A 27,440-nucleotide genomic window follows, 5' to 3' on the forward strand; every position below is an offset into this window, starting at 1 on the left:
CTGTTAAGCCACGGCGCAGGCCGCCTCAAGTCCTTTTATAATCTGCATTACTTCATTCACAAGGGAAGATCCCTCATGACCTAAAGACTTCCCATTCAGTAAGCCTGACCTTCCAACACTGTTGCATTGGGGATTAAGTTTCCAATACATGCTTTTGGAGAGGGCACATTAAAAGAACAGCAGCAAGGATGGAAGCTCTGCTCACTGTCAGACACCTTGACATTATCATGCTGGAGGAATCACAGTGCATCTTGCTTTGTCTGAGCTAGTGAAGGAAGATCAACTCTTACCTGGTACTACTGACAATACCTTGACCACAGAATCAGAATGAGACAGTCTCTGCCAAGTGAAAGACAGAAGAACGAGTTCCCTGTTCAGTTCCACTTACAAGATGAAGGAGAACTCTGCTAGCTGCTATAGGGGGACGGCAGGGGGAAAGGTAGAAAATCAGCTCCCTGCTTGCTTCTGTTGAAACAGAGGGTTGGGGGGAATCAGTAGTTTCTTCATTGCCATTTCGCAAGCACAGGACCAGTATTGCCACGAAGGTTTTCTATTCTGGTACAGGACCTTGTGTGGTCTTTTGACTAGACAAATAGGATTTTGTAGGAGCAATTTTTTTTGTGTGTCTGTGCCTTTTCAATACCCTATCCAGAACATATAAGAAATAATAACATACACCAAGTAACTCATTGCCATGTCATTCCTGAAGTCCTGAGATTCTTGGTTAGTTTTTCTCTTTCCACCATTTAGAATCTTTCTAAGTTTATTTCGTAATGCCTAGGCATCTTTTTTTGTAAGATCAATCTGGAAAGAAAGAAGCTATTACATTGTGGCAGAATAAAAAAGAAAACCAGCATAGGATTTTCCCGGCTTTGCTGAAAAAGAATTATAACTAAAACCATATATGGTGACAAAGAAAAACACAAATAAATCAATGGAATGAAAGTTAAGGAAAAGACAGGCTAGGTATTGTGTATACCTGTGTCTAGGCAGGAAAACTTATATATGATAAATATAGATGTATATGATAAATGAGGCAATTCAGGCTGGTGGGGGAAAATAAAGTTTTCTGTAATTTGTGGTGGAGAAATGAAGATACATATGGAAAATATTATATCAGCTTAGTCATCCACATACAAATACAAAAATAATTTAAAGAATATTTAAATATAGATATTTAAAATAAATACATTTGAATTGGTAGTGTATATTTAAACACAGCTATTTACTACAATTGATCTTAGCCAAAAGGCCAAGCGATAAACATAGCTATTTAAAATAACTACATCCAAACTTATACTATAAATTTGCATGATTATTTCAGAAAACAGTTCAATTTCACACAGGAAAAGTTGAACATACACACTTTATAAAACCCTGGAATTCCATTTCTCAGTATATTCTTCAGAGAAACTCTTACACCTGTGTACCAGGGTGCTTTCAGAGAATGTTTATAGCATCATTTTTCATAAATGTCCCAAATGAAAACAAAGAAAAATTTCATAAAAATTTGAGGTTTCAATAACCTTGGTACAATGGAGTAATAAAACAAAAGCAAACAAAAACCTTACCTACATTAACATGCATGAGCACCACAGCATGTGTTGATAAAAAAAGACACAAAAAATGCATTCAACATGACTTTATTTATATAAAAAGTTCAGAGGACACAGCTAAGTTATACTTCTTAGGGATCTGTGGAAAAAATTAGGAAAAGCAAGGAACTGATACTGATAGAGGCTTGGGATTCAGTTATATCCAGAGAGGAACAGCAGATTATGATTGGGCCTGGAATGTTTACTCTTGATCCCTTAAACTTTGGCCAAGTAAAATATTACATATTTTGAAGTCGCTTGTTGTAATCAATAATTTGTGCTTAATTCCAACTTTTCATGAGATAAACAATGATCTCTAATGTTAAAAATGTGAAATACTACCATATCTGACAAAAGCTGAATTATCTTTCAGGATTCAGTTATTTTAATAGTCAAAAGTAAATGGGACCGGCACCGTGGCATAGCAGGTGAAGCTGCCAACTTCAGTATCGGTATACCATATTGGCACCGGTTTGCGTCCTGGATGCTCCACTTCTGATCCAGCTCTCCGCTATGGCCTGGAAAAGCATTAGAAGATGGCCCAAGTCCTTTGGCCCCTGCACCCATGTGGGAGACCCGGAGGAAGCTCCTGGCTCCTGGCTTTGGATCGGCACAGCTCCAGCTGTTGCAGCCAATTAGGGAGTGAACCAGTATATGGAAGACCTCTCTTTCTCTCTGCCTTTCTTTCTCTCTCTGTGTAACCCTGACTTTCAAATATAAATAAAAAATATTTTAAAAATAGTGAAAAGTACACATGGTGTATTATAGGAAATGAATCAAATTTCAACTGAATTGTACTCAGATAATTTCAGATTACATAGCTATTACATAACTAAAATGAACTTTTTAAAAAGATTTTATTTATTTATTTGAGAGGTAGAATTATAGACAGTGAGAGGAAGAAACAGAAAGGTCTTCTGTCTGTTGGTTCACTCCCCAATGGCCACAATGGCCGGAGCTGCACTGATCCAATGCCAGGAGCCAGGAGCCAGGAGTTTCTTCCTGGTCTCTCTTGTGGGTGTAGGGTACTACTTTCTCAGGCCACAGCAGAGAGCTGGATTGGAAGAGGAGCAGCCGGGACTAGAACCAGCGCCCATATGGGATGCCAGCACCGCAGGCGGAGGATTAACCTACTGAGCCACAGTGCCGGCACCTAAAATGAACTTTATATCCAGATGTTTCACATTTCCTCCAATCAAACAAAAATATTACATGTGATTTCAGCTGAAAATGCTAATGGTGCCATCAAATGTTGATGAAAACTTTTATAACAGTTTTTCTTCCAACATATTTGAAAGTAAGACCAATTCCCTATGTTCAATGTTGTATACCTCAAACTCTGAATTTACTTTAGATGTAATATCAATTATCAGTTGAGAAAATCATGTTACATATTATTGATATATTCAATAAGTCTTTTAAAGTTAACTATTAACACTCTAGAATTTAAAAATACATGATGAAAAATAATACCCCTTAAAGAAAAGTTATTATTAAAGTATAGACATTTCTTCTAATTAAAGAATATATTAACCCTCTGGTTTAAGAACCCTCTGGTTCAGGGCTTCATCTTCAGTTTAAACAGTTTTCCATGTAACTCTATTCATTAGCATGGCATCAACTAATTAATGAATGATGAAAATCCCATATAAATCTTTAGATAATATTTCTGTTCAGAGTGTTCTATCAATGACTTATTGGACATTTGATTATCTAAGAGGGACCTCAAATTAAACAAGTGCAAAATGCACCCTATTTCCTTTCAATTGTATTACTTCCCCATTATATCCTCTCTAAGTTTGCAGCAAGATTTTCTACTCAATCTTCTAACCCAGAAACTAGAGTTAACCTCTCTAACTTCCACTAATCATTCAGTAAGTCATCAAGTATTGTTGATTCTACCATCTGAAGTAAGACTTTTTTTTTCCTCGAGGCTCTCTGCCACTGTTGAGTTCAGGTTTTAATCATCTCATGTCTACATCCCTTACCATCTTGCCTCTTTCCTTCCAGTGAGAAGCTTTTATTCTCCATTGAAATAATTTTTTTCACTCAAAATAAAAACAAAATAAAAATTAATAAGCTGATTATGTTGTTTTCTTTCTTAAAATCACATAATAGCACTCTATAGTTTTTAAGATAAAATCTGAACTTCTTATAATGGCAAAGAGATACACCTCCAGACCTCCATTTTACAGTCTTCATTTTATTTCCTATGATCTGTGGCTACATAATCTCATAGGCATGCTTTCCCAGATGTCTCTGCCATCTGCATAGATCACCAATTTGATGAATTTATCTCTTAAAAAGATGTATTTCCTATGGATGAAGGTACTTCAAGAAGTTCATGAAAAATGGAAGTAAATGACATGTTTACTTTGGTATAAAAAATGCATAGCTTTTTGATAATATTTGTTTTCTACAAACTTTGAAGACTCCTAATATTTCTATAGGAATCACTATTTATCTTTTCACTTAACATATTTTAATCATATTTTAAGACAATACTTTTAAAATGAATTTAAAATTTACATCCTTTATATAAATGTATCATTCTATACACATATATTTATTCACTGCTTAAGATTTCTAGAATTCAATTTTGCAGAATCATAAAATGTATTTCAAGAAGTAGTACACTCCCTTTTTTCTCTTCCTCTAACAATAAATGATTATATTTTCAGAAGTAATTACTGAACCACAAATAATTCAAAAGTTCATCTTTATTCATTTCTATTTCCTCACCTGAAAAATGAGAGATTTGGATTAGACCTAAATTTCCTTCCAACTAAAATATTTTATGAATTTACATTAAATTGGATTTAATCTGCTGAAAATCTTGATGCCAGAATATAATTATGGTATTAATTCTTGATGTTGGCCATAACTGACACACTGAAGTGAATAATATGTTGTATTAACAATAATCAACTGATTTAACCAATTTAAAAACATGTAAGTAAATTAAGATTTATTAAGACTTGAATTTACTGAACTTGATATTGAGCTTAATCAAATCAAGCTCAATAATTTATTATCTTTACATGTTAATAATAACAGTATTGTTCATCCTTGACAACTATTATCTAATTATTAACTTTCTTTCTATGAAATAGATAGTAAATTCAGTTCTTAAGGCACTGAAGCAACATGCTATGCTAGTTGAATGAACTTAGTAAAAAGCAGGAGAAAAAAAAAACGTAGTAATGTTCAGTAAGATCGATTCTTCATCTACTCTAAGGTAAATTTTAATTATAATTCCCATACTAGGTTTTTTAAGGAACCAGAGAGTAAGGGCTTTTAAAAAGTTCACAAAAAATGTGCATTATTTTTTAATTCTATTTTCCAAATCTTTCTGAAACCTTTTTTTAATATGGCAAATATAAAATTTTTATTATACTTTGCTACTCTTCTTGACCTTAATAGACTCTTATACTTTGCTACTCTTCTTGACCTTAATATACTCTCAGGTACAGAGAAACAGATGCAGTTTGTAAATAAAATGCATTTCATTAAATTATTCGTTAATAAATTTTCCTTGATACACTAGAGATATTGCATTCAATAACTTTTTAGAAATGCCATGTCAACTATTTTTTTGAAGTTTCTAAAATGTATGTTTTCTAATTTTTTGGCCTTACTGATCTTACTAAAGGAACTACCTATGATGCTCTGGTATATGGACAAATCATCTTACATATCCCATCTCCACAAGCATACGAGTGATAATGCCTTCACCTCTAATCTTCACACTTTGGGCAAGATTTAGCTCAACAGATTGGACAGAAATGCAGGTCAACAATGTTTTTCAATTTATTAAAAGACTGATATTGCTTATAATTAGTAAAGGCATTCAAGGAAAAGGAATTGCAATGATATGAAAAGAATATCCAATAGGCACATTAATGCTTATATATAGACTGCTTTGTTGTGTAGATTTTAATGAACTGCATACAAAAGTGTTCCTTTTTGATTATCCTGATAAATTTCTCTGAAATGCATTACAAATGGCAGGTAAAATCTGACGAAGATTACCTGGCATATATATACTTTTAATTCAAATAGGATTACCAAGAAATAAATGATGTCCTAACACACTCCCAAATTCAATAATTTAAAGAAAAAGCAACTCTTCCCTCATTTCCCCTTGAGGATACTGTTGTTGTAAAGGTGAAAATTGCCATACCATACCTTGATTTCTTCTATTTCGTCTGGTACTATCTTGTATGCTGATATAGTCCCACCCAACCTGAAATTAGGAGAAGAAGATATTCTCAAAACCAGCAACAGTGTATGAAAAAATTAAGGAAATTTTTCTCTACTTGCACCAGAGTGCCACCAATAATTTCCCAATGCCCACCCCAATAACCGTGGGTAGAAAACAACCATTTTGTACTTAAGTTTCCATTTATTAGCTTAAAAGAAATAGATAATGAATGACTACTGAAAAAGGAAACATTACATTTTTAAATACAACTAGACTTCTCTTATTGATTCTCTTACTGAACATGTCATTTTTCCTATTGGATTCTATCTAAACTAATCAGGAATCAATAGCAGACATCATTTTTAAAAGTACTTTTTAAGAGTAGTTTTAGATTTACAAAAAATTGGGCAAAAAGTAGTGAGTCCACATATCCCCATTTATCCTGTTTTTAATAGCAAGTAGCAGAGTGATGTATTTGTCGTTATTTATGAACCAATATTGATTTTTGCATCTTCTAAAAAATAAATAGGGACTCAGATATGTGTTTATCTAGCACTGTCCAAGGGAATAGAAAAGAATTTGGAGGTTATAATTTAATCCCTAGGATTTTCTTTGCTGCAAGACAATGATATTACATAATGTGTTTACCTGTTCCAAATATATTGAAGATAGTAATTATGATTTATATAATACCATATGCCAGTCATGCCAATGTTATCTAATTCTTGCAAATGTCTCTATTATTAAAAAAAAAAAAAAAAGGAAATTAAGGTAGACTTCCAGGGAGTCAGCATTGTGGCATAGCAGGTTAAACTGCCGCCTGTGGGATGCTAGCTCGTGTACGCTGCTCCACTTTGTATCCAGCTTCATGTTAATGTGCCTGGGAAAGCAGTGGAAGATGCCCCAAGTGCTTGGGCCCTTGCAACTTTGTGGAAGACCTGGATGAAGCTTATTGGCTCCTGGTCATTGCGGTCATTTCAGAACTGATTTCTGTGGATGGAAGATCTGTGTGTCCTCTGTCTCTGTGTCCCTGTAACTCTGCCTTTCAAATAATAACAAATTTTTTTTTAAAAGATGGACATTCAGTACTTTTTTTTGATGGAAAACACTTGTAACTAAAGGACTTAAAAGAAATATCCACAGGTATAAAATATATATCAAATTGTGAATAATCAGTATGAAAAGAAGAAAAATTTCAAACAACTGATTACATGTTCAAAAACATTCTGGATATACTGGGTTTTAAAGGAACCAGGAAACAAGGGGCTTCAAAAAGTTCATGAAAAATGATGAATTACTAAAGTAATTTTCATATTCTTTTTCTTTTTATATTATAGTTACTTGTGGCTAGCATTATGGCACAGCAAGTTAAGCCCTGCCTTAAATGCTGGCATCCGATATGAGTACCAGTTCAATTCCTGACTGCTTCACTTCAGATCTAGCTTCCTGCTAATGCACCTGCTAATGAATATCATACACAAGCCACTTAAATATTCCAGAATCATTAGGATATCTTCTCCCCCAAATATAATATATTTTATCTTTTAAAAATAAATAAATCCAAGCAAAAGATTATTATTAAATGAAATTACATTTAAACTTCCTAATATTTATTACCATTTATTCTGGGTAATGAACCTATTATTCATGTTTATTTAAGCACTGTTTCATATACCTAAAGTTTTATGATCAAAAAGTGCATAGATTAAGAAATTTTAATTCACTTCAGATAAATTATACTATTGATGTAGTAAACAAGAATATAGTAAGATAAATAGTAAAAGAATAGCACTACAAGTTACTAAAATGTAAACTTACATAAGTTTAACTTAAAAGAAGTTTAAAATTGACAATAAAATTTTGCTAAACTTTCAATTATAAAAGCTACTCAACTAGAAGTTAAGATTGGTGGGATATCAATGAAGACATCAGAGCCAAAATACTACTGAAAACTCTAGAACTGAAATTCAGAAAGTTTGAAATTTATTCAAAATAAAAAATCCAAAAATTACCTATCACTGTAAAATAAATTTGTTATAATTAAAGCAGTCTACAACAATTGTTACAAAAATGGAATAGTAGATTACAGAAACAGTTTGTTTGTTAGAAAAATAACAACAAAGTTGTTACAATAAACTTTAATTCTACTTCAATAAATAACTTATTTTTTTACCTTGATTAATGCTAATAAGTACTTCAAATACTACTTTACTGGAATCCAGTTCTGGGAAGAGTACGGGAAAGTAGGTGTCCAGATTAATACTTTTTTAAATTAATTAATTAATTTGAAAAGCAGTTACACAGAGAGAAGTAGAGAGAGAGAGAGAGAGAGAGAGAGAGATCTTCCATCCACTGTTTCACTCCCTAAATCCAGGTCTCCCATGTGGGTGCAGGGGCCCAAGCACTTGGGCCATCTTCTGCTGCTTTCCCAGGTACATTAGCAGGGAGCTGGATTGGAAATGGAACAGCCAGGACAGGAATCAGTGCCCATTTGGGATGCTTGGGTCACAGAAGGCAAATTAATCTGCTATAGTACCAGGCTGGCCCCCAGACTAGTATTCTTGCATCAACTTCAAACCAAAACAATGGATTTGGCTGTTAAAAATGTGGGTTAAAGCCCTCTATTTGGCTTTATATATTTCTACTTGTATTAAAATGGAATATGGGATATACAAAGTATACATATGAATATTTTGCTAAAGAAGTAACAGCATAACTAGATGATCAAATGGATAGAAATCGAATAAACCTGCACAGCTTCTACCTTATACTAAACACAGAACTGGGAAAGAAGATAAAAGTTCTATTGACTGATTACAACTAAAATAATGGTAACTTTATGAACTCATAGTTTTGACCTTTGAATTTATTTCTGAAAATTACATTTCTATTTTCATGGTACCATTGAACATAGATTTCAAATATCTGTAAGTTTAATAAACTATCAAGATTCCATAATCACTATACTCAGGCTTAGATAATAAAATGATTCACTACACATTAAAATTTTCTTTGCCATTACAAATTCATTCTCACTGATGAAGAAAGAGTATACTCTGAAGGAAGAATTTTATTTTACTCTAGCCAATGCATAAAAATATTATTGCACTGGCAGTGACAGTGGTATTAACAGTAGCAATACTAAGCCTAAGCAGTACACAGATTGAATATACTTTATAAAAAAATGATTGAGAAGAACAGTGTTTTGTATTATGTTTGTTGGTTTTGGAATATATGCCTATACATGATGAGATACATTGGGGATGGGACTCAAATAATTTAGGTTTCATATGAACTATATATAGGTAATTTTATACATTTTAACTGTGTCTGCACTTTGATTGCTATGTCACAAAACCAGGTATGGAATCTTCCACTTGTGGTGTCATGCTGCAGTACTCAAAATATTTAAGATTTTGGAGAACTTCTGGTTTCAGATTTTTTTGGATTAGGTACGCTAAATCTGTACTTAGCATTTACCATGTGTTAAGCATCATGTCATATTTTACATGTATTTTCTTACTTAAAAATCTATAACAATGGTTTTGGAAAAAATGAGACAAGTAATTTTTCAAAAGTCTCATAACTAGGAGAAAGCAGGGCTTAAGAATTTTGTTCCAGGTTGGGCATGGTGCTGTTCAATTTCAGGCTTCTCTGCTTCTGATCCAGCTCCCTACTAATATGTCTTGGAAGGAACAGATGCTGGCTCAAGTACTTGAGTCCCTGCCACATAGATGTGAGACCTAAAGAGTTCCTGGCTCCTGGCTTCGGCCTGACCCAGCCTCAGCTGTTGTGGCCATCTGAGGAGTGAATCAGAGGATGGAAGGTCTCTCTCTGTCTCTGTTCCTCTGCTTTTCCAATCAATCAGTCTTAAAAAAAAGAAAAATTGATGAGGATTCTAAAACTCATAGGGAAATTCAAGGAACACAGAACAAGCAACCTTATAAACAACAAAGTAAGAGGACTCCCACTTCCTGATTTCAAGTTGCTAAAAAGTGAGAGCAGTCAAGACAATGTGGTACTAAGCATGAAGATAGATCCATAAGACAGTACAATACAATTAAAGTAAAAAAAAAAAAACACTTCATATTTATCAATATTTGATCTTTGTTTTCCTTTACATTTTATATTGGAAAAACATGTAATAAATTTGTATTTTAATAATTTTAAAAATTATTCAACTTTTGAAAGGTACTGGTTCATTCTCCAAATGGCTGCAGTGGCCAGGGCTGGGCCAGCCTGAAGCCAGAAGCAAGGAGCCAGGAGCCAGAAGAAAATCCAGTGGGGTCTCTCATGTGGGAGGCAGGAAGCTAAACAGTTGGATCATCTTCCTTGCTTTCCTAGACACATTAGCAGAGAACTGGATTGAAAATGGAGCAGACAGGACTCGAACCAGAGCTTGAATATGGGATGCTGGCATCGAATGTAGGATGCTGGCATCGCAGGCTGCAGCTTCATCTGCTGGCCCACATCGCCAGTCCCTGATTATTTTACATTGCAATTCAATGGCAGAAATTACATTCACAATATTCTACATTATTACTATCTATTTCCCAACACATTTGCATACCCAAAACAACAACTGTAACATTAAGCAATAACTCCAATTGTCCCCACAACCTAGCCCCTATTAACATCTAACGTACTTTCTGTTGCCCTGAATTTGCTTATTCTAGACATTTCATCTAGTAAACAGCGTTACACTGTGCTTGTTTATTTCACTAAGCCCAGTTGTTTTCAAGGTCCATTCATGTTGTAGCATATGACAAAGCTTTACACCCTTTTATTTATTTTTTTCTTTTTCTTTTTGACAGGCAGAGTTAGACAGTGAGAGAGAGAGAGAGAGAGAGAGAGAGAGAGAGAGAGAGAGGTCTTCCTTTTTTCCGTTGGTTCACCCTCCAAATGGCTGCTACGGCTGGTGCACTGGGCCAATCCAAAGCCAGGAGCCAGGTGCTTCCTCCTGGTCTCCCATGCGGGTGCAGGGCCCAAGCACTTGGGCCATCCTCCACTGCCCTCCCGGGGCCACGGCAGAAAGCTGGACTGGAAGAGGAGCAACCAGGACAGAATCCGGCACCCCAACTGGGACTAGAACCTGGGGTGTGGGTGCCGCAGGTGTAGGATTAGCCAAGTGAGCCGTGGCACCGGACTTTACTCCCTTTTATGATCGAATAAATTCCAGTGCACATATACCACATTTATTTATCCATTCACATTTAGTGATATTTGGGTAGCTTTTTCTTTTGGATGTTATGAATAATGCTGCAATAAACCTTGGCATACAGCCATCTGTTTGAATCTCTCTTTTTAATTCTTTTGAGCATACATCTAGGAGGAAAAACTGCTTGGTCATTCTACCTTCCAGTTACTGAGGAAACAAGCAAATTAGTCTCTACGATTACCTACGTCATTATGTATTCCTATGAGCAATATAATAAGGATCCAATTTTGTATATTCCCAACTACTTGTTTTCACTAATTTTTATGGTCATTCTAGTGGGTATGAATCAGTATCTCATTGTGTTTTGGATCTACATTTCCTTAATGATTAATAATGTTGAGGATGTTTTCATGTGCATACTGGCCATTTGTATAACTGTGTAGAAATAACTCTTGAAGTCTTACTATTTTTAAATCGGATTATCTGAGTTTAGAAGTTCTTTCTATATTTCAAATTTCAAGACATTATCAGATATAAATAATATCCAAAAGTTTTCTATTTATCTCTTACTTAACAATAAGCTTTAATGTAAAAACATATTAAATTTTGAAGAATTCCAATTTGTCTATATTTTTCTTAGTAGCTGATGTTATTGTCATACAGCATAAGAATTTACTGCCAAATTCAAGGTGAAGAAGATTTATCCTTATGTTTTCTTCTAGGAATTTTTATGGTTTTAATTATTATGTTATTTATCAGTTAAGCTTTAATTACTTATAGGACTGAGGAATGGATTTCTTCTTTTACAAATGAAATACAGCTATCTTGGGATTTGCAAAGGGAGCTATTCTTTTCCCAAAGTTGTCACATTTGGAGTTGGAACCTTTGTTGAAAATCCATTGTCCATAGAGGTGTATCTTCATTTCTCCCTCTTAAATTATATTACATTGGTCTACAGTTTTATTTTTATGCCAGTAACACACTGTTTTGTTACTGCAAGGTCTGTAGTAAATTTTGAAAATGGGAAGTATGAGTCTATCACTATTACCCTTTTACAAAATTATTTTGACAAGGACATGTCACAATTTCACAGAACTTTCAGCATCCACCAAAAATGGTTGCTAGAATTTTAACAGAGAATATATTGTCTATGTAGATCACTCTGGATGCTACTGACAATTTGAAAACATAAAGTCTTTTCATTCCACGAACATGGGATGCCTATTCACTTCTTCAGGTCTTCTTTAATCTTTTCATCAATGCTTTGGAATTTTCAATGTACAATTCATTCATAACCTGGGTCAAATTTATTCCTAAGGATTTTATTTTTTAGATGTTGTTTTAATTGAAGTTCTTTTTACTTCCTTTTCAAATATATTATTATAGTCATATTTTTAAAAATGATGTGGGTGGACTTTGTATTTTGCAATTTTTTTAAAAAATGTATTAGCTTTGGTAACTTTGCTGTAGATTTTATTTTATATATATATATATGTCATGTTATTTTCTATGAAAAGACAGTTTTATACCTTCCCTTTCCAATTCAGATGCCCTTTTTTTTTACTGTCTAATTGCTCTTGCGAAAACTGCTATCATTATGTTCAACAGCAGCAGTGAAGGTGAGTGTCTTGTTAGTTATTTGAAGAGAAAGCTTTTAATTTTATACCACTGAGTATGAAATTAGCAGTGAGTGTTTCACGGATACTTTTTAGCATGCTAAAGAATTTCCTCTATTACTAGTTTTCAGTGTATTTGAAAAACTGCTGGGTTTTCTCAAATGCTTTTTGTGTGTTTCAAATGATACGATCATTTTTATTCTATCTCTTAACATAATGTATTATAGTAATTGTTTTTCTTGCATGGAACCACCCTTGCATTCTTAGTAAATTCCCACTTTTGTCATGTGTAAGCTTTTAAATTTTCCCCAGAAACCTTTTATTTAATGTTTATAAAACTTCATGCATTTCATAAATACATTAGGAACACAGTGATTCTTCCCACCACACCTGCCCTCCCACCCATACTCCCACCCTTCTTCCTCCTCCCTCTCCTATTCATTCGTATTTTTACTAAGATCTATTTTCAATTAACTTTATACACATAAGATTAACTCTATACAAAGTAAAGAGTTCAACAAACAGTATAAAAAATTGTTCTTCAACAGTTGAGACAAGAGCTATTCAAAGTCATTATTTCACAAAGTATCAATTTCACTTCTATAGATTACCTTTCAGGTGCTCTATTAGTTATCACAGATCAAGGAGAACATATGGTATTGGTCCTTTTGGGATTTGCTTAATTGACTAAGTATGATGTTTTCCAATTTCATCCATTTTGTTACAAACAACAGGATTTCACTTTTTTTTTAATTGCTGTGTAGTACTGCATGGTGTACATATCCCATCATTTTATTATCCAGTCTAAGTTGACAGATATTTGGGTTGACTCCATATCTTAGCTATTGTGAACTGAACTATAATAAAAAAAATGGGGGTATAGATAACTTTTTCTTATACTGATATCATATTCCTTGGGTAAACTCCCAAGAGTGGGATGGCTGGGTCATATTGTAAATCTATATTCAGATTTCTGAGGTATCTCCATACTGTCTTCCACAGGGGCTGTACCAATTTACATTCCCACCAACGGTGGATTAGCATACCTTTTCCCCACATCCTCACCAGAATTTGCTGTTTGTTGATTTCTTCATGAAAGCCAGTCTAACAGGGATGAAGTGAAATCTCATTGAAGTTCTGATTTGCAATTCCCTGATGCCTAGTGTTCTTGATTATTTTTTCATGTGTCTATTGGCCACTTGGATTTCCTCTTTTGAAAAATGCCTGTTCAAATCTGTTGCCCATTTCTTCCCTGGGTTGTTTATTTTGTTGTTGTTTAGTTTCTTGAACTCGTTATATATTCTGGATACTAATCTTTTATCAGCTGCATAGTTTGCAAATAACAGTTTGCCTCTTCACTTTGCTGAATGCTTCTTTTGCAGTGCAGAAGTTTCTTAATTTGATGTAATCCCATTTGCCAATTTTGGCTTAGATTGCCTGTGCCTCTGAGTTGTTTTCCAAGAACCATTGTCTATGCCAATGTCCCACAGAGTTTCCGCAATGTTCTCTAGTAATTTGATGGTACTGGGTCATAGACTTGGGTTGTTGATCCATTTTGAATGGATTTTTGTACAAAGTGTAAGATAGGGGTCTTCCTTCATACTTCTGCATGTGGAGATTCGGTTTTCCTAGCACCATTTGTTGAAGAGACTGTCCTTGCTCTAGGGATTGATTTTAGCTCCTTTGTCAAAGATAAGTTGGTTGGAGATGCATGGGTTGATTTGTGGAGGTTCTATTCTGTTCCATTGGTCTATCCATCTGTTTTTGGGCCGGTACCAGGCTGATTTGATCGTAAATACACTGTAGTATATCTTGACATCTGGTATTGTGATGCCTCCAGCTTTGTTTTTGTTGTATAAGATTGCTTGTGTTTCCATATGAATTTCAGCATCAAATGTCCTTAGTATATTCATTGGTGTTACATTGAATCTGTATATTGCTTTTGGCAGTGTGGACATTTTGATGATATTGATTCTTCCAATTCATGAACATGGAAGATATTTATATTCTTTTGTGTCTTCTACTTCTTTCTTTATTGTTTTGTAATTCTCATCAGAGATCTTTGACATCTTGGTTAAATTTATTTTAAGGTATTTGGGGTTTTTTGGGGGGGAGGGGTAGCTATTCTGAGAGATTGATCTTAGAAATTCTTTCTCAGCCGTGGCAGTGCGTGTGTATACAAACGCTATTGATTTTTTTTTTTTTTTAAGATTTATTTATTGGAGCCGCTGCCTGAAGTACCAGCATCGCATATGGGCACCTGTTCGATTCCCAGCTGCACCACTTCTGATCCAGCTCTCTACTAATGTGCCTGACAAAGCTGTGGAAGATGGTTCAAGCCCTTGGGCTCCTGCACCCAAAGGAAGCTCCTGGCCCCTGGCTTTGGATTGGCCCAGTTCTGGCCACTGTGGCCATTTGAGGAGTGAACTGGCAGATGGAAGACCCCTCTATCTCTCTGTCTTTCTAGGAGAGAATTTCTAAGATGCTTGAGTGTATAATTTTTTAAATATGCTGATTGATCAATTTGCTACTATTTTTGTATTTACAAGGCAGCTTATAGAAGTTCACTGAAAAATGAAATTAAAAGATATTTTAATGCAAAAAATTTTAAATCCAAGAGTAGTTTTTTTCATAATATATATCTGTCATGAACTTTTTGAAGATTCCATAATATATTCATAAAGGATATTGGTATGTACCTTTGTGATGCCCTTAACTGGCTTTGGTGGCAAAATAATGTCAGTCTAACAGAATGAGTTAGGAAGTATTCCCATGTCTTCTATGTTTTAGAAGAGTTTAGAAAAGATTGATGTTCATCATTCTTGAAATATTTGGCTTAATTCACCAATAAAGGAGCTGGTCTAACACTTTTCTTTATTGAAAGGTTTCTGATTACTGATCAACTGCTTCACCTATAGGTCTACTGAAATTTCCTAAATTTTGGCCATTTTCTCTAGGTTATTTTATTTGTTGTTTTATAATCCCTTTCCTAAAAAAAAAAAAAAAAGATCTATTTATTTGAAAGGCAGAAAATACAGAGAGAAAGAGAGAGAGAGAGAGAGAGAGAGAGAGTAAGGCGAGAAAGAGAGTTCTTCCATCTGTTAGTTCACCCCTCAAATGGCCACAAAAGCTAGGGGCAGGCCAGGCAGAAGCCAAGAGACAGGAGCTTCTTCTGGGTCTCTCAAGTGCGTCCAGGGGTCCAAATATTAGGGACATCTTATGCTGCTTTCTTAGGTGCACTAGCAAGGACCTGGATCAGAAGTGGAGCAGCAGGGAATAAACCAGTTTCCATATGGGATGCTGGCACGGCAGGTGGAGGCTTAAATCTCTACACCACAGCACAGGCCCCCATATAATCCTTTTTACGTCTGTATTGTTAGTAATATTCCCATGCACTTTCATTTCTGATTTTAGCTTTTACATCTTTGTTGTGTTTTCTTAAGTCAATCAATTAAGTTTGTCAATCTGGTTGATGTTCTCAAAGATCAATTTAGGATTTCATTGTTTCCATTTTTTAATATTTTTTACTTCATTTATTTGCTCTATGAGCTTTATTACTCTCACTCGCCTATCTTCCATTACTGCTTTCTGTGTTCAGTTGTCTTATTTTTTCCATTTTGTGAGTCATTTTAAGTCCCACCTCTTTTCCATTTATGTATATCTTTTAGATAATCTCTTTATGGTTATGATAAGGAACATCTTTAATAGTCTAAATTTCTAATGATTGAGTTTGAGCTGATACCAATTTAACTTCTAAAATATATGCAAAAAAGCTTCTACATGGCTCTCCATTTGTTAACTTTGAATTTCTCACTTTTTCCACTACATCAAGGTATAAGGATAGATTATTTATTGGAAATGCTTCTTTCTGTTTAATGTATACATGTGAATTTCCTGATGAGCACTGCATTTATTGCATCCAGCAAATTCTGATACATTGCGATTTTTTTTCATTTGTCTCAAGATATTTTTAGGGGCTGGCGCTGTGGCATGGTGGGTAATGCCACTGCCTACAGTGCCAGCATCCTATATGGGCACCAGTTCCAGTCCCAGCTGCTCCACCTCTGACCCAGCTCTCTGCTATGGCCTGGGAAAGCAGTAGAAGATGGCCCAAGCCCTTGGGCCCCTGCACCCACGTGGGAAACCCAGAGGAAACTCTTGGCTCCTGGCTTTGGATCGGTGCAGTTCTGGCCGTTGCAGCCAACTGGGGAATGAACTAGTGGATGGAAGACCCCTCTCCCCGCCCCCCGCGCCTCTCCTTCTCTATTGTACAACTCTTTCAAATAAATAAATAAATCTTTAAAAAACAAAGATATTTTAAAATTATTCTTGTGATTTTTTTCTTTAACTCACTAGTGAAAAGTGGACTGCTTAATTTCCATATACTGTGATTTCTACTTTCTCTCTTGTTTATTTATTTATTTATTTTTTTGACAAGCAGAGTGGACAGTGTGAGAGACAGAGAGAAAGGTTCTCTCTTGTTTATTTTTAGCTTCATTTCACTGTGTTCTGGTAAGATATTTTGTATGAATTCAATCTTTTAAAAATATTGACATTTTTGGCAATCTCAATATTACCATCTACCCTGTAGAATGTGCAACATATTGTTTTTATGTTACCAACTTTTTCAACTGAAACATGACTGTGCTTGGATCTCTTAAGTTACTGTGAATAATAAGTGTGCAAATATACTGATTTTCTTATTATAAATTCTATTAATAGACTTTCAATCAAATGACATTTTTGAGTAAAATTATGGCATTAAAATAAAAATTAAAAATTTTCTAGGTAATGGTTATTGCTTTAGAGAAATTACTCCAGAAAAAAATATTTTAGCAAAAGTTCATTTAGGAAAAGTAATATTTAAAGGTAATTCCGGGTTACTCAGAAATGTTTTCATTTTACATTCCTACTCATAACTGTCTCCCTACCAGTTTCCCTCAATTTTGTTACGGGAAATATTAATTGATCCAGTAGCTCATATCAGAACTACGGAAATCTTTTCTGGAAGTGTTCCTCTCTCTCAGTCCCTATAGCAGTTAGTGATTGAACCATATTTCTACATGCCATAACTTATCCTCCATTTTTACTTTCTACCCACATTTTAAATAATATTTTCATCACAGCTTCTCAAGATGATTTTTGTAAATGCTACTTTTGTAATTTCATCATATAACATTTAAGTAATACATTAATGCCTTAAGAAGTTTGATAAGACAATGCCTTTTATAAATCTGATTCTAGGGTACATTTCTTATCTTGCCTTTTCATAAACTTTTTGTTCTTGCCACACTCCATTATCAGTAGTTTCATAAATGCTCCAGACAATCTCTTGCCTTTATGTCTTTATATTACTCCTATTCTGAAAGGTCTTTTTCATTCCACAAATTTCTAATTACCCTTCAAGATTAAAACATAGCTTTCAGACGACTTACCCATGTTTTAAAAACAGAGATAAGCAGTTAGTCTACTGTGACTTAACAATGACTTACATCTGCATTACAACATTTATCTAACAGATAAATCTAGAGACTTATAAATCCTCCTCCACTGGATTATGAAGTTAAAGATTATATTTTTTAAACTTCTTATTTATTTATTTATTTAATTTTTGACAGGCAGAGTGGACAGTGAGAGAGAGACAGAGAGAAAGGTCTTCCTTTTGCTGTTGGTTCACCCTCCAATGGCCGCCGCGGCCAGCGCACCGCACTGATCCGAAGCCAGGAGCCAGGTGCTTCTCCTGGTCTCCCATGGGGTGCAGGGCCCAAGCACTTGGGCCATTCTCCACTGCACGCGGGCCATAGCAGAGAGCTGGCCTGGAAGAGGGGCAACTGGGACAGAATCCGGCGCCACCACCGGGACTAGAACCTGATGTGCCGGCGCCGCAAGGCGGAGGATTAGCCTGTTGAGCCACGGCGCTGGCCAAAGATTATATTTTGAATAGTTATGTTTGTATTTCCAGTACAAAGAAGGTATAAAGCATGATAAATTAAGAATTGTTTGGTGAATTGAGGAATAATGTCACAGGAGCTTAACATGAGAACTTCGACAAGGCTCTTCAGCAAATCTTTTGTCCAATAGGAGCAATATATCTCTATTTTAATCATTTTTATAATAAATTTTTGGAACACACAAGCTGACATACACTAATTATTCTAAAATTATTTCTAGGGGCCAGCATTGTGCCATTGCAGGTGAAGCTGTCACCTGCAATGCTATTTAAAAAGCTATCAAATACAGCTTTAATAAACTTTAAGTAACCTTTATATTATTTTTTTCAAGGAGATTCTATTGTCTAAATTATGCTAAAAATTTCAATTTCATTAGAAAGCTTCTAAATATTCTAGCCATATTTAACAGAGAAGGCTCAAAGGACCCCAAACAGATTTAACCAAAAAAGACATTCTCCAAGGCATATTACTATCAAAGTGTCAAAAGTTAAGGTCAGAGGCCGGTGCCGTGGCTCAATACGCTAATCTCCGCCTGCGGCACTGGCACTCCGCGTTCTAGTCCCAGTTGGGGCGCCGGATTCTGTCCTGGTTGCTCCTCTTCCAGTCCAACTCTCTCCTGTGGCCCGGGAGTGCAGAGGAGGATGGCCCAAGTGCTTGGGCCCTGCAACCGCATGGGAGACCAGGAGGAAGTACCTGGCTCCTGGCTTTAGATCAGTGCGGTGCACCGGCCACAGTGGCCATTGAGGGGTGGAGGGTGAACCAACGGAAAAGGAAGACCTTCTCTCTCTCTCTCTCTCTCTCTCTCTCTCTCTCTCTCTCTCACGGTCTAACTCTGCCTGTCAAAAAAAAAAAAAAAAAAGTTAAGGTCAAAAGAATCCTAGAGATAGTGAGAGAAAAATGTCATTATATATGAAGAAAAATCTATTAGACTAACAGCAGACTCCTTATCAGAAATTCTACTCATAAAGAGAGTAGGATGAACTATTCAAGGCGATGAAAGAAAAAAAACCTCCAACCAAGAATATTATTTCCAGCAAAGCTATCCTTTAGAATTGAAAAGAAAAAAGTACTTCCTAGACATGAGAAAACTGAGAGAATTCATCACCCTCCAACCAGATGTACAGGAAATCCTTAGAAATAAACATCATATATTATACCTAGCAGAAGTTTAATAATGTTAGCTATATTAATATATATATTATATATAATATATATACTAATATATACTAATACAGAATTCTATGCTTGACTATCTTTTCTATTTGTGTACAGCATGAGTATAAACGTTTGGATTTCTGTTATTATTTTCCACATCAAGCACAGTATTAAACCAACAGCATTTACTTAAATATTTAAAAATTATTCTTATATATAATGCTCAGAAATCATGTATCTTCATGGTTGAGTTAATATGCTTTTTTTAAGAAAAACTCATGTTGCTGTGATTTAAAAAATACTTAATTTTATTTATTTGAAAGGGAGAGTTATAGCATTTTACATTTCCATGAAATATATAGGTTATTTCCAATTGTTCTACATTCCTATAAACTATTCAGTCTTTTGTAAATTTTAGCCATTCTGCTAGGTGATATCCCACCTAGGTTTACACATGCCTATTGCTCACTTGGATATCTTTTGTGATCAAGGTTTTCTACATATTAAGATATGCAGAGGGGCCACCACCTGCAGTGCCAGCATCCCATGTGGGCTCTGGTTCAAGTCTCAGATGCTCCACTTCCAATCCAGCTCTCTGCTATGGCCTGGGGAAGCAGTGGAATATGGCCCAAGTGCTTGGGCCCCTGCACCCACATGGGAGACCCGGAAGAAGCTCCTGGCTCCTGGCTTCAGATCAGCTCAGCTCTGGCTGTTGCTGTCATTTGGGGAGTGGACCAGCGGATGGAAGACCCCTCCCCCCTCTCTCTCTGCCTCCCCTTTACTCTCAGTATAACTCTTTCAAATAAATAATCATAGAAAAAGATATGCAGAGAGATGGCAGCATGAAAACTAGACCTGCCAGATATTGCTGGCTTCGAAGATGGAGTAAAAGGGCTTCTAAAAGTTGGAAAAAGCAAGAAAACGGATTCTCCTCAAGAGCCTCCAGAAAAGTATGCGAGCCTACTGACATCTTGATCTTAGCCTAGTGAGATCCTGTATGGGCCTTCTGAGCTATGCAACTGTGAGATAATAAAGCTCTGTTATGTTATTAAGTTTGGGGCAATCTGTTGTGGTAGATATAGAAATCTAACACATTAGTTAACATACAATGGCTGATGCTGATACAGCAAAAAAAAAAAACCTGCTTGCAATATGTATGTAAATATCAGAAGAAAAAGCTAAAAGCTAATGCTTGTTTCTGGGAAGTAGCAAGGAAGATATTGTAAGCTTTTATTGTTGTTATGAGCTACTTTAGTATCACTAGTATCATTTTAAAACATGCGAATGTATTAGTTCAATAAAAAATAAAAATTAAACCAAGAAAGAAAAAAACATGAACTCTGGAGGTTTTTTATATGGTAGATAAATCTGAATACATTTTTTTCTTTGCCATGAATAAGAGCAGAGAATTCAGCTAAGCTGAGTTATAACTCATCTTTTTATTATTTTTAAATTATCTTTAAAACTTTTTAGTTCTCCTCACCACAAACATTTCTATCTTTACTTCTACACTAGGATTGTTCGAAATCTGTGAGGAATACAAAGTGATAATTTTTAGTGCCAATAAGTTTTTAATCTGTTATTTTTTAAAAGACTTATTTACTCACAAGGCATGTATAGAAAGGGAGAGACAGGGAATGGGAGAAAGAGAGAGATCTATCTTCCTATTGCTCCCCAAATGGCAGCAACAGCCAGTGTTGGGAAAGGTCAAAGCCAAGAGCTTGGAACTCCATCCAGGTATCCCACGTGGGTACAGGAGCCCAAGGACTTGAGTGATCTTCCTGTTTTCCCAGGTACAGTAGCAGGGAGCGGAATCAGAAGAGGAGTAGCTGGAGTTTCACAGGCAGCAACTGTGCCATAAGGCCAGCCCCAGGTTTATTATCTTTATAGACAGGCAAAATATATATACATATACACACAGCATAAAGATCATATAAAGTCTGTGTTAACATATATAAAGTTACATATATAGCTTATACATTTTACAATCACATAATATTTATATAGACATAAATGATTAAATATGAGAAAAATAATTTTAAATAACATGTGAAAAATATGTGAAACATGGAGAATTTTACTGTATATTCCTAACACATTGTCAAATTTCTTAAAAGTTCTTTTGGCCCATATCTTAGGCAAGAATCATATACTTCATTCAGCTGCAGACTCTCTTCTTTCCTCTAAAAGTCACTTAGCACTCATCTCTTACCTTAACTTTCCACTTTCAATTCCTCCTTCAAAAGCCTTCCATTTACTACATGAAGCAATCTGGTACAATTTTGGCTTCTCCAATTTTCCTCTCTACTTGTTATCCAAGATGGGCATTGGGAGAATTGAAAGGTAGAAAATGTAAATATTTTAGTATGTTGTTTTGGTCTCTGTTACATAACAGGAGGCAAAGAGAAAAGGGGGAGATATTCCTGAACGAGAGTATAAACAAAAGTACAAAGGAAGCAACTGTACATATATAAGACAGATGGTAGCAAAATAAGAGAAACTGCTGAAGCTTAGTATAAATAAGTATGTAAAGGGGGGGGGGATAAATTATGCAAGTACTGGAATGCATTATGAATTTTCTAAATTTTTTAATAGGCACAGAGATGATGAGAGACAGATTGAGAGTACTCTTGTCTGCTGGTTCATTTCCCAAACTCCTACAATGGCTGGGCCCGGGCCAGGCCAAAGCTAACAGCCAGGAACTAAATCCAGGTATCCCACGTACATGGTAGGAACCCAATTACTGAGTCATCACCACTATCTCCCAAGTTCTATATTAGAACACAGTAGGAACCCATAGCAGAGCTAGGACTTGAACCCACAATTCTGTTATGAGATATGGGTATCTTAAGTGTTAGACAAGAATAGCAAGTAAAATGATTCAATTAGTGAGATTATAAAGTAGCAGGGTAAGAAGAACATGAAATATTCTTAAAAACTAGGTGATAAAGAACTGTACAGAGGTAGTACAAGCTAAAATGATAATATATATATATATATATATAAAACATGTCACTTTTATATAATATAAACTATAATAATCACTGGTAGTTTCATGCAGTGACATGTATATACTTAAAGATGAATAAAGAATTCAGTTCATGGGGCCAGTGCTGTGGCACAGCGGGTTAATGCCCTGGCCTGGGGCGCCAGCATTCCATATGGGCGCCAGTTTGAGGCCTGGCTGTTCTACTTCCTGTCCAGCTCTCTGCTCTGGCAGAGAGGGCAGTGGGGGATGCCCCAGGTGTTTGGGCCCCTGCGCCCACATGGGAGGCCCGGGGGAGGCTCCTGGCTCCTGGCTTCGGATCGGTGCAGCTTCGGCCGTTGCGGTCAATTGGGGAGTGAGCCATCGGATGGAAGACCTCTTTCTCTGCCTCTCCTTCTCTCTCTGTGTAACTGACTTTCAAATGGATAAATAAAACTTAAAAAAAAAAAAAAAGAATTCAGTTCATCAGTAGAACTGAACAAAATAATGGCTATCTTTTTAAAAAAAGGTAAGAGAATACATATATCTTTAAAAATATTTTTAAGTGGACCAGAATAGATTTTAAAAATTACAGGAAACATAAAATTATAATAAAATTTTTTAAGTAATTAAGTTTTCCACTACCACACAGAAAAAAAACTTGTTTTGAGGAATCATTAATATTTTTCATTTAAATTTCTTTTTGAAATAAACAGTAGATTCACATGGTTAAGAAAAAAATTCCCAAGTTAGGAAAGTATAGTACAAAATCTTGCTCTCTAGATTGCCCTATCAGTTTCCTATGTGTCCCTTTATGTAAAGGCAACTACATATCCCTCTCTCATGTTATGTATGATACAATTTTTATATATTATTGTGCATATTTTTATTAATAATTAAGATAATGCTTACACATGCCTTCAAAAGAGATAATCTTATTCTACACTGAGTATCTCTGGTTCTAAGAGACTGTCTTGGTTACAATTTAAGTAAAATGTACCACTGATTTTTTTTCATATTTCTATGACTTTTCCTGGAAAGTCACATATTCCCATTTTCAACTAAAATATCATCCTCTACTCTGTTTTCATCTCCTTTTACTTCTCGTATCACTGCTAATTGCATTGGTTTTAAGGCAATAATAGAAAATTTAATGAGCTGAACTCAAATATTTGTAGGACATTCAAGGAAATAACTAATCTAGGTAGTTCAGAGACAGTATATGCTTCCTCATTAATTGACAGCATTTTCTGTTCCTGCCTTGCACAATTAATTAGAAATATGGCTGCTCTGTTTTCATTTGTATGACAGAATTAAATGAACCCAACCCAGATTTATGCAATTTCATGCTCTTTATGACTACTATTTTAGCAAATATAAAAGTATTCATTTATATATTTTAGATTTTATGATAATTACATGTACATTGCTTTTATAGCCATCTTTCTACTAATTAAGAATTGGGCATAGAATTAATATTACCATTCAAGAGATTCTAAAAACAAATGGTTCATATCCACGAAGGATCTATCACTTAAACCTATGTATCCCTGCAGTAAATAATTTACTCTAAATTCCACATTGCTTGCTTATGAAATGGAAATAATGCTATCATTTACTTCAGATGATTAATATGAATAGTAGAAATGTGATATTAAATACTAAAGATATGATAGATGTTACATATTGACTATATAATAAATGAAATTAATATTTATCATATGCCTACTAAACCTGCAAGCCCTCCATAATAAATACTTTTTAAGTAAGTTTGTAAGTCAAGTGTACAAATTTATGTATATATTCAAATACTTTTTGACTAATACTACCATGTGCCACACAACATGTTCTGATTTAGATAAAAGATAGAATAAGACAGACAATCTTTTCCCTCTTATAATTTATTATAAAGGGAAGGAGATATTAGCACATAAGTGAGCAAATACTAATTAATTATAACTGTGACAAATAGTTAAGAAGAACGTCTTTAAGGTCAGGACCTAAAGTCAGTTCTGGAATGGATTATCCTTTACCTCTCTTGCTAATTCTCTGGTGCAAACATTTTTTTGTTATCATACCTGAAGGTTCTCTTTTTAACTAATATTTGTCTTTAATCCCCCTTGACAGACTAACAGCATGATACATTTAAATTAGTGATTTTTCTGTTCCAAATTTCACTGGAAATATCTGCACAGAGATACATTTTACAGTACAATGTTGGTTGATTATATTCATGAGTTTTAACATTTTTAAGAAATTTTCTTATATTCTTGAAAAACATGTAGCTAAATAATTATAGCCATGCACAAATGTAAGATGATTACAGAACCCATAAATCATAAAGACCTGAAAAGACTAGCAGAAAATAACAGTAGTCAAATAGCTCTATAAAGTTTACTACTCAACAAAAAAACCACATGGAAATGTTGTCAAAAAAATGATACATATCAAAAAACTTCCAAGGAAATGTCTATTATCCGTGAGTCACTCATTTTTTTTTTTTTTTTTAATTTTTGACAGGCAGAGTGGACAGTGAGAGAGAGACAGAGAGAAAGGTCTTCCTTTTGCCGTTGGTTCACCCTCCAATGGCCGCCGCGGCAGCGCTGCGGCCGGCGCACCGCGCTGTTCCGGTGGCAGGAGCCAGGTGCTTCTCCTGGTCTCCCATGGGGTGCAGGGCCCAAGCACTTGGGCCATCCTCCACTGCACTCCCTGGCCACAGCAGAGAGCTGGCCTGGAAGAGGGGCAACCGGGACAGGATCGGTGCCCCGACCGGGACTAGAACCCGGTGTGCCGGCGCCGCAAGGCGGAGGATTAGCCTGTTGAGCCACGGCGCCGGCCGAGTCACTCATTTTTTAAAAATATTTATTTTCATCTACTTAAAGGGCAGAGCAAATAGAAAGAGAGAAAGAGACAGAGACAGAGACAGAAGGGGAGAGAGACTTTTCCATCCACTGGTTCAACTCCCCAAATGCCCACAACAGATAGGCTGAAGCCAGGAACTTCGAACTCCATCCAGATCTCCCAGGTGGGTTGCAAGGTCCCAGCACTTGAGACATTTTCTGCTGCCTTTGAGGATGCATTAGCAAGAAGCTGAGCAGCATGACTTGAACTGTAACTCCAACAATGGGATAAAAGCATCCCAAGCAGTGGCTTAAGCTACTGCCAGAAAACACACACCCTACTCGCTCATTTTTAAAAAGCTTCAAACAGTGAGATGGACTGAACTATTTCACAGAAACAGATTAGTGACATAAGTTCAGAGCAACAGCAAGGTATTTAAAACCCATGTTATATACTTATACCCTGACAGATTAATATTAAGCAAATATAAAGTCAAGTTAACTATATTCCTATTAAGAAATGCCACGAAATTTCTCAAAATATTAAATCTCTAATATGTTACACTTCTATGACTTCGTATTCTTAAACACTGAAATCACAAGCCACCACATTAAGTCTAACACAAAACCAGAGACAAAGATTACTAACTTCTAATGAAGTACAAAGACTATCAACTATTCTACTAATCAACATGTTATTTGGGTGCATACTTTCATTATACAGCATTGTAGGCTAAAGTGCAAATATTCACTGTTAACATATTTTAAAGGTTCCACACAAGTACAGAAAAAAGAAACATAAAAACAGCCCATCTAACCTTTATAATTCATTCTTAATAAGATTCATATTCCCATAGCTGCACCTGAGCTATAACAACTTCTCTAAGAAAGTCTTCAAAGGTCAAAAGGCCATTTTACTTTTTTAAAAAAGGAGGCAATAAGTTAGTGTAATTTAACTCCTTGAGTACAGTAGTACAAAGTGAGTTTGGTGCAACAAAATTACTGAAGAAAATAGCATTTACTTTTTTAACAATTTTATAGATTAGTAGAAAATAAGTTGTTACTATTTATATAATTCAATTACTTTAGAAAATAATTGGTAGCATTATAAAAAGCCGGTTTTACACATTTCTTCAATTATTACATGAGTTATACACATTATCCACTGCAGAGAAGTACATTTAATAAAGTTTTCAGGTTTTGATTTTAAATTAGGACCTACTGACCCTGCATTCTGTACTTCACTGATCAATTTGAGATATTCAACACTGAAAATCATTGCCAAAATACAACCTTAAACAATTTTAGTGTTCCCATGATCATCAGATTCTATGTTTAATAAAACAAGATAATTCAGACCAAGGAATTTTCCCCCAAATTAGGGAAGCATTATCCCATCATCATATAATCAAAATGGTTTCAACTTTGTTTATATTAGTTAAGGTAATGATATGAAACAGATGACACACTCAACTTCTGTTAATTCAGTTGGTCTGGGCTTAGGGAAACCAACCAGAGACAGGACAGCATTGTTAGAGTGAGGAACAATGGAAAGCCTTTAATTAAGACTGAAGGGGTAGCGGAGGAAGCAGTTATTGGAACAGAGTGGGCGTAGGTATATGAAGAAAGGCTGTCTGACAGAAGCCCTGGTGACATGATAAGGGATGAACAAGGGGAATGTTTTGATTTCAAAAATAGAACCCAATTCCTAGTTCTCAGGATCAATGGTCAACAATATGCCTCCAATTTCCAATAGGAGAAAACATGGCTTACCTTAATTGTGAAAACTATAGCTATAACTTACCTATTCAATAAACACATATAAACAGAAGTTTATTCTGTGGATTTTCTTCAAGTCATATATCTCATGGAGACTACAAAATAGAAACGCTAACTAAATTAAGAAAATTATTCAAGGGGCCGATGCTGTGGCACAGCAGGTAAAGCCACTACCTA

General features: G+C 35.2%; 1 protein-coding gene across 2 annotated transcripts in view; it reads right to left on the reverse strand.

Annotated features, from left to right (window-relative positions):
* GPHN (gephyrin) overlaps positions 1–27,440 on the reverse strand; it is a 539,761-nt gene that overhangs the window by 339,316 nt on the left and 173,005 nt on the right. For both annotated transcript variants that reach the window (XM_062181321.1, XM_062181322.1), the window contains exon 3: positions 5,784–5,841. In XM_062181321.1, the coding sequence (XP_062037305.1) occupies positions 5,784–5,841 (58 nt within the window). The remainder of the gene's footprint in view (positions 1–5,783; positions 5,842–27,440) is intronic.

The sequence above is a fragment of the Lepus europaeus genome, chromosome 22, assembly GCF_033115175.1.
Source record: "Lepus europaeus isolate LE1 chromosome 22, mLepTim1.pri, whole genome shotgun sequence".
Taxonomy (NCBI): domain Eukaryota; kingdom Metazoa; phylum Chordata; class Mammalia; order Lagomorpha; family Leporidae; genus Lepus; species Lepus europaeus.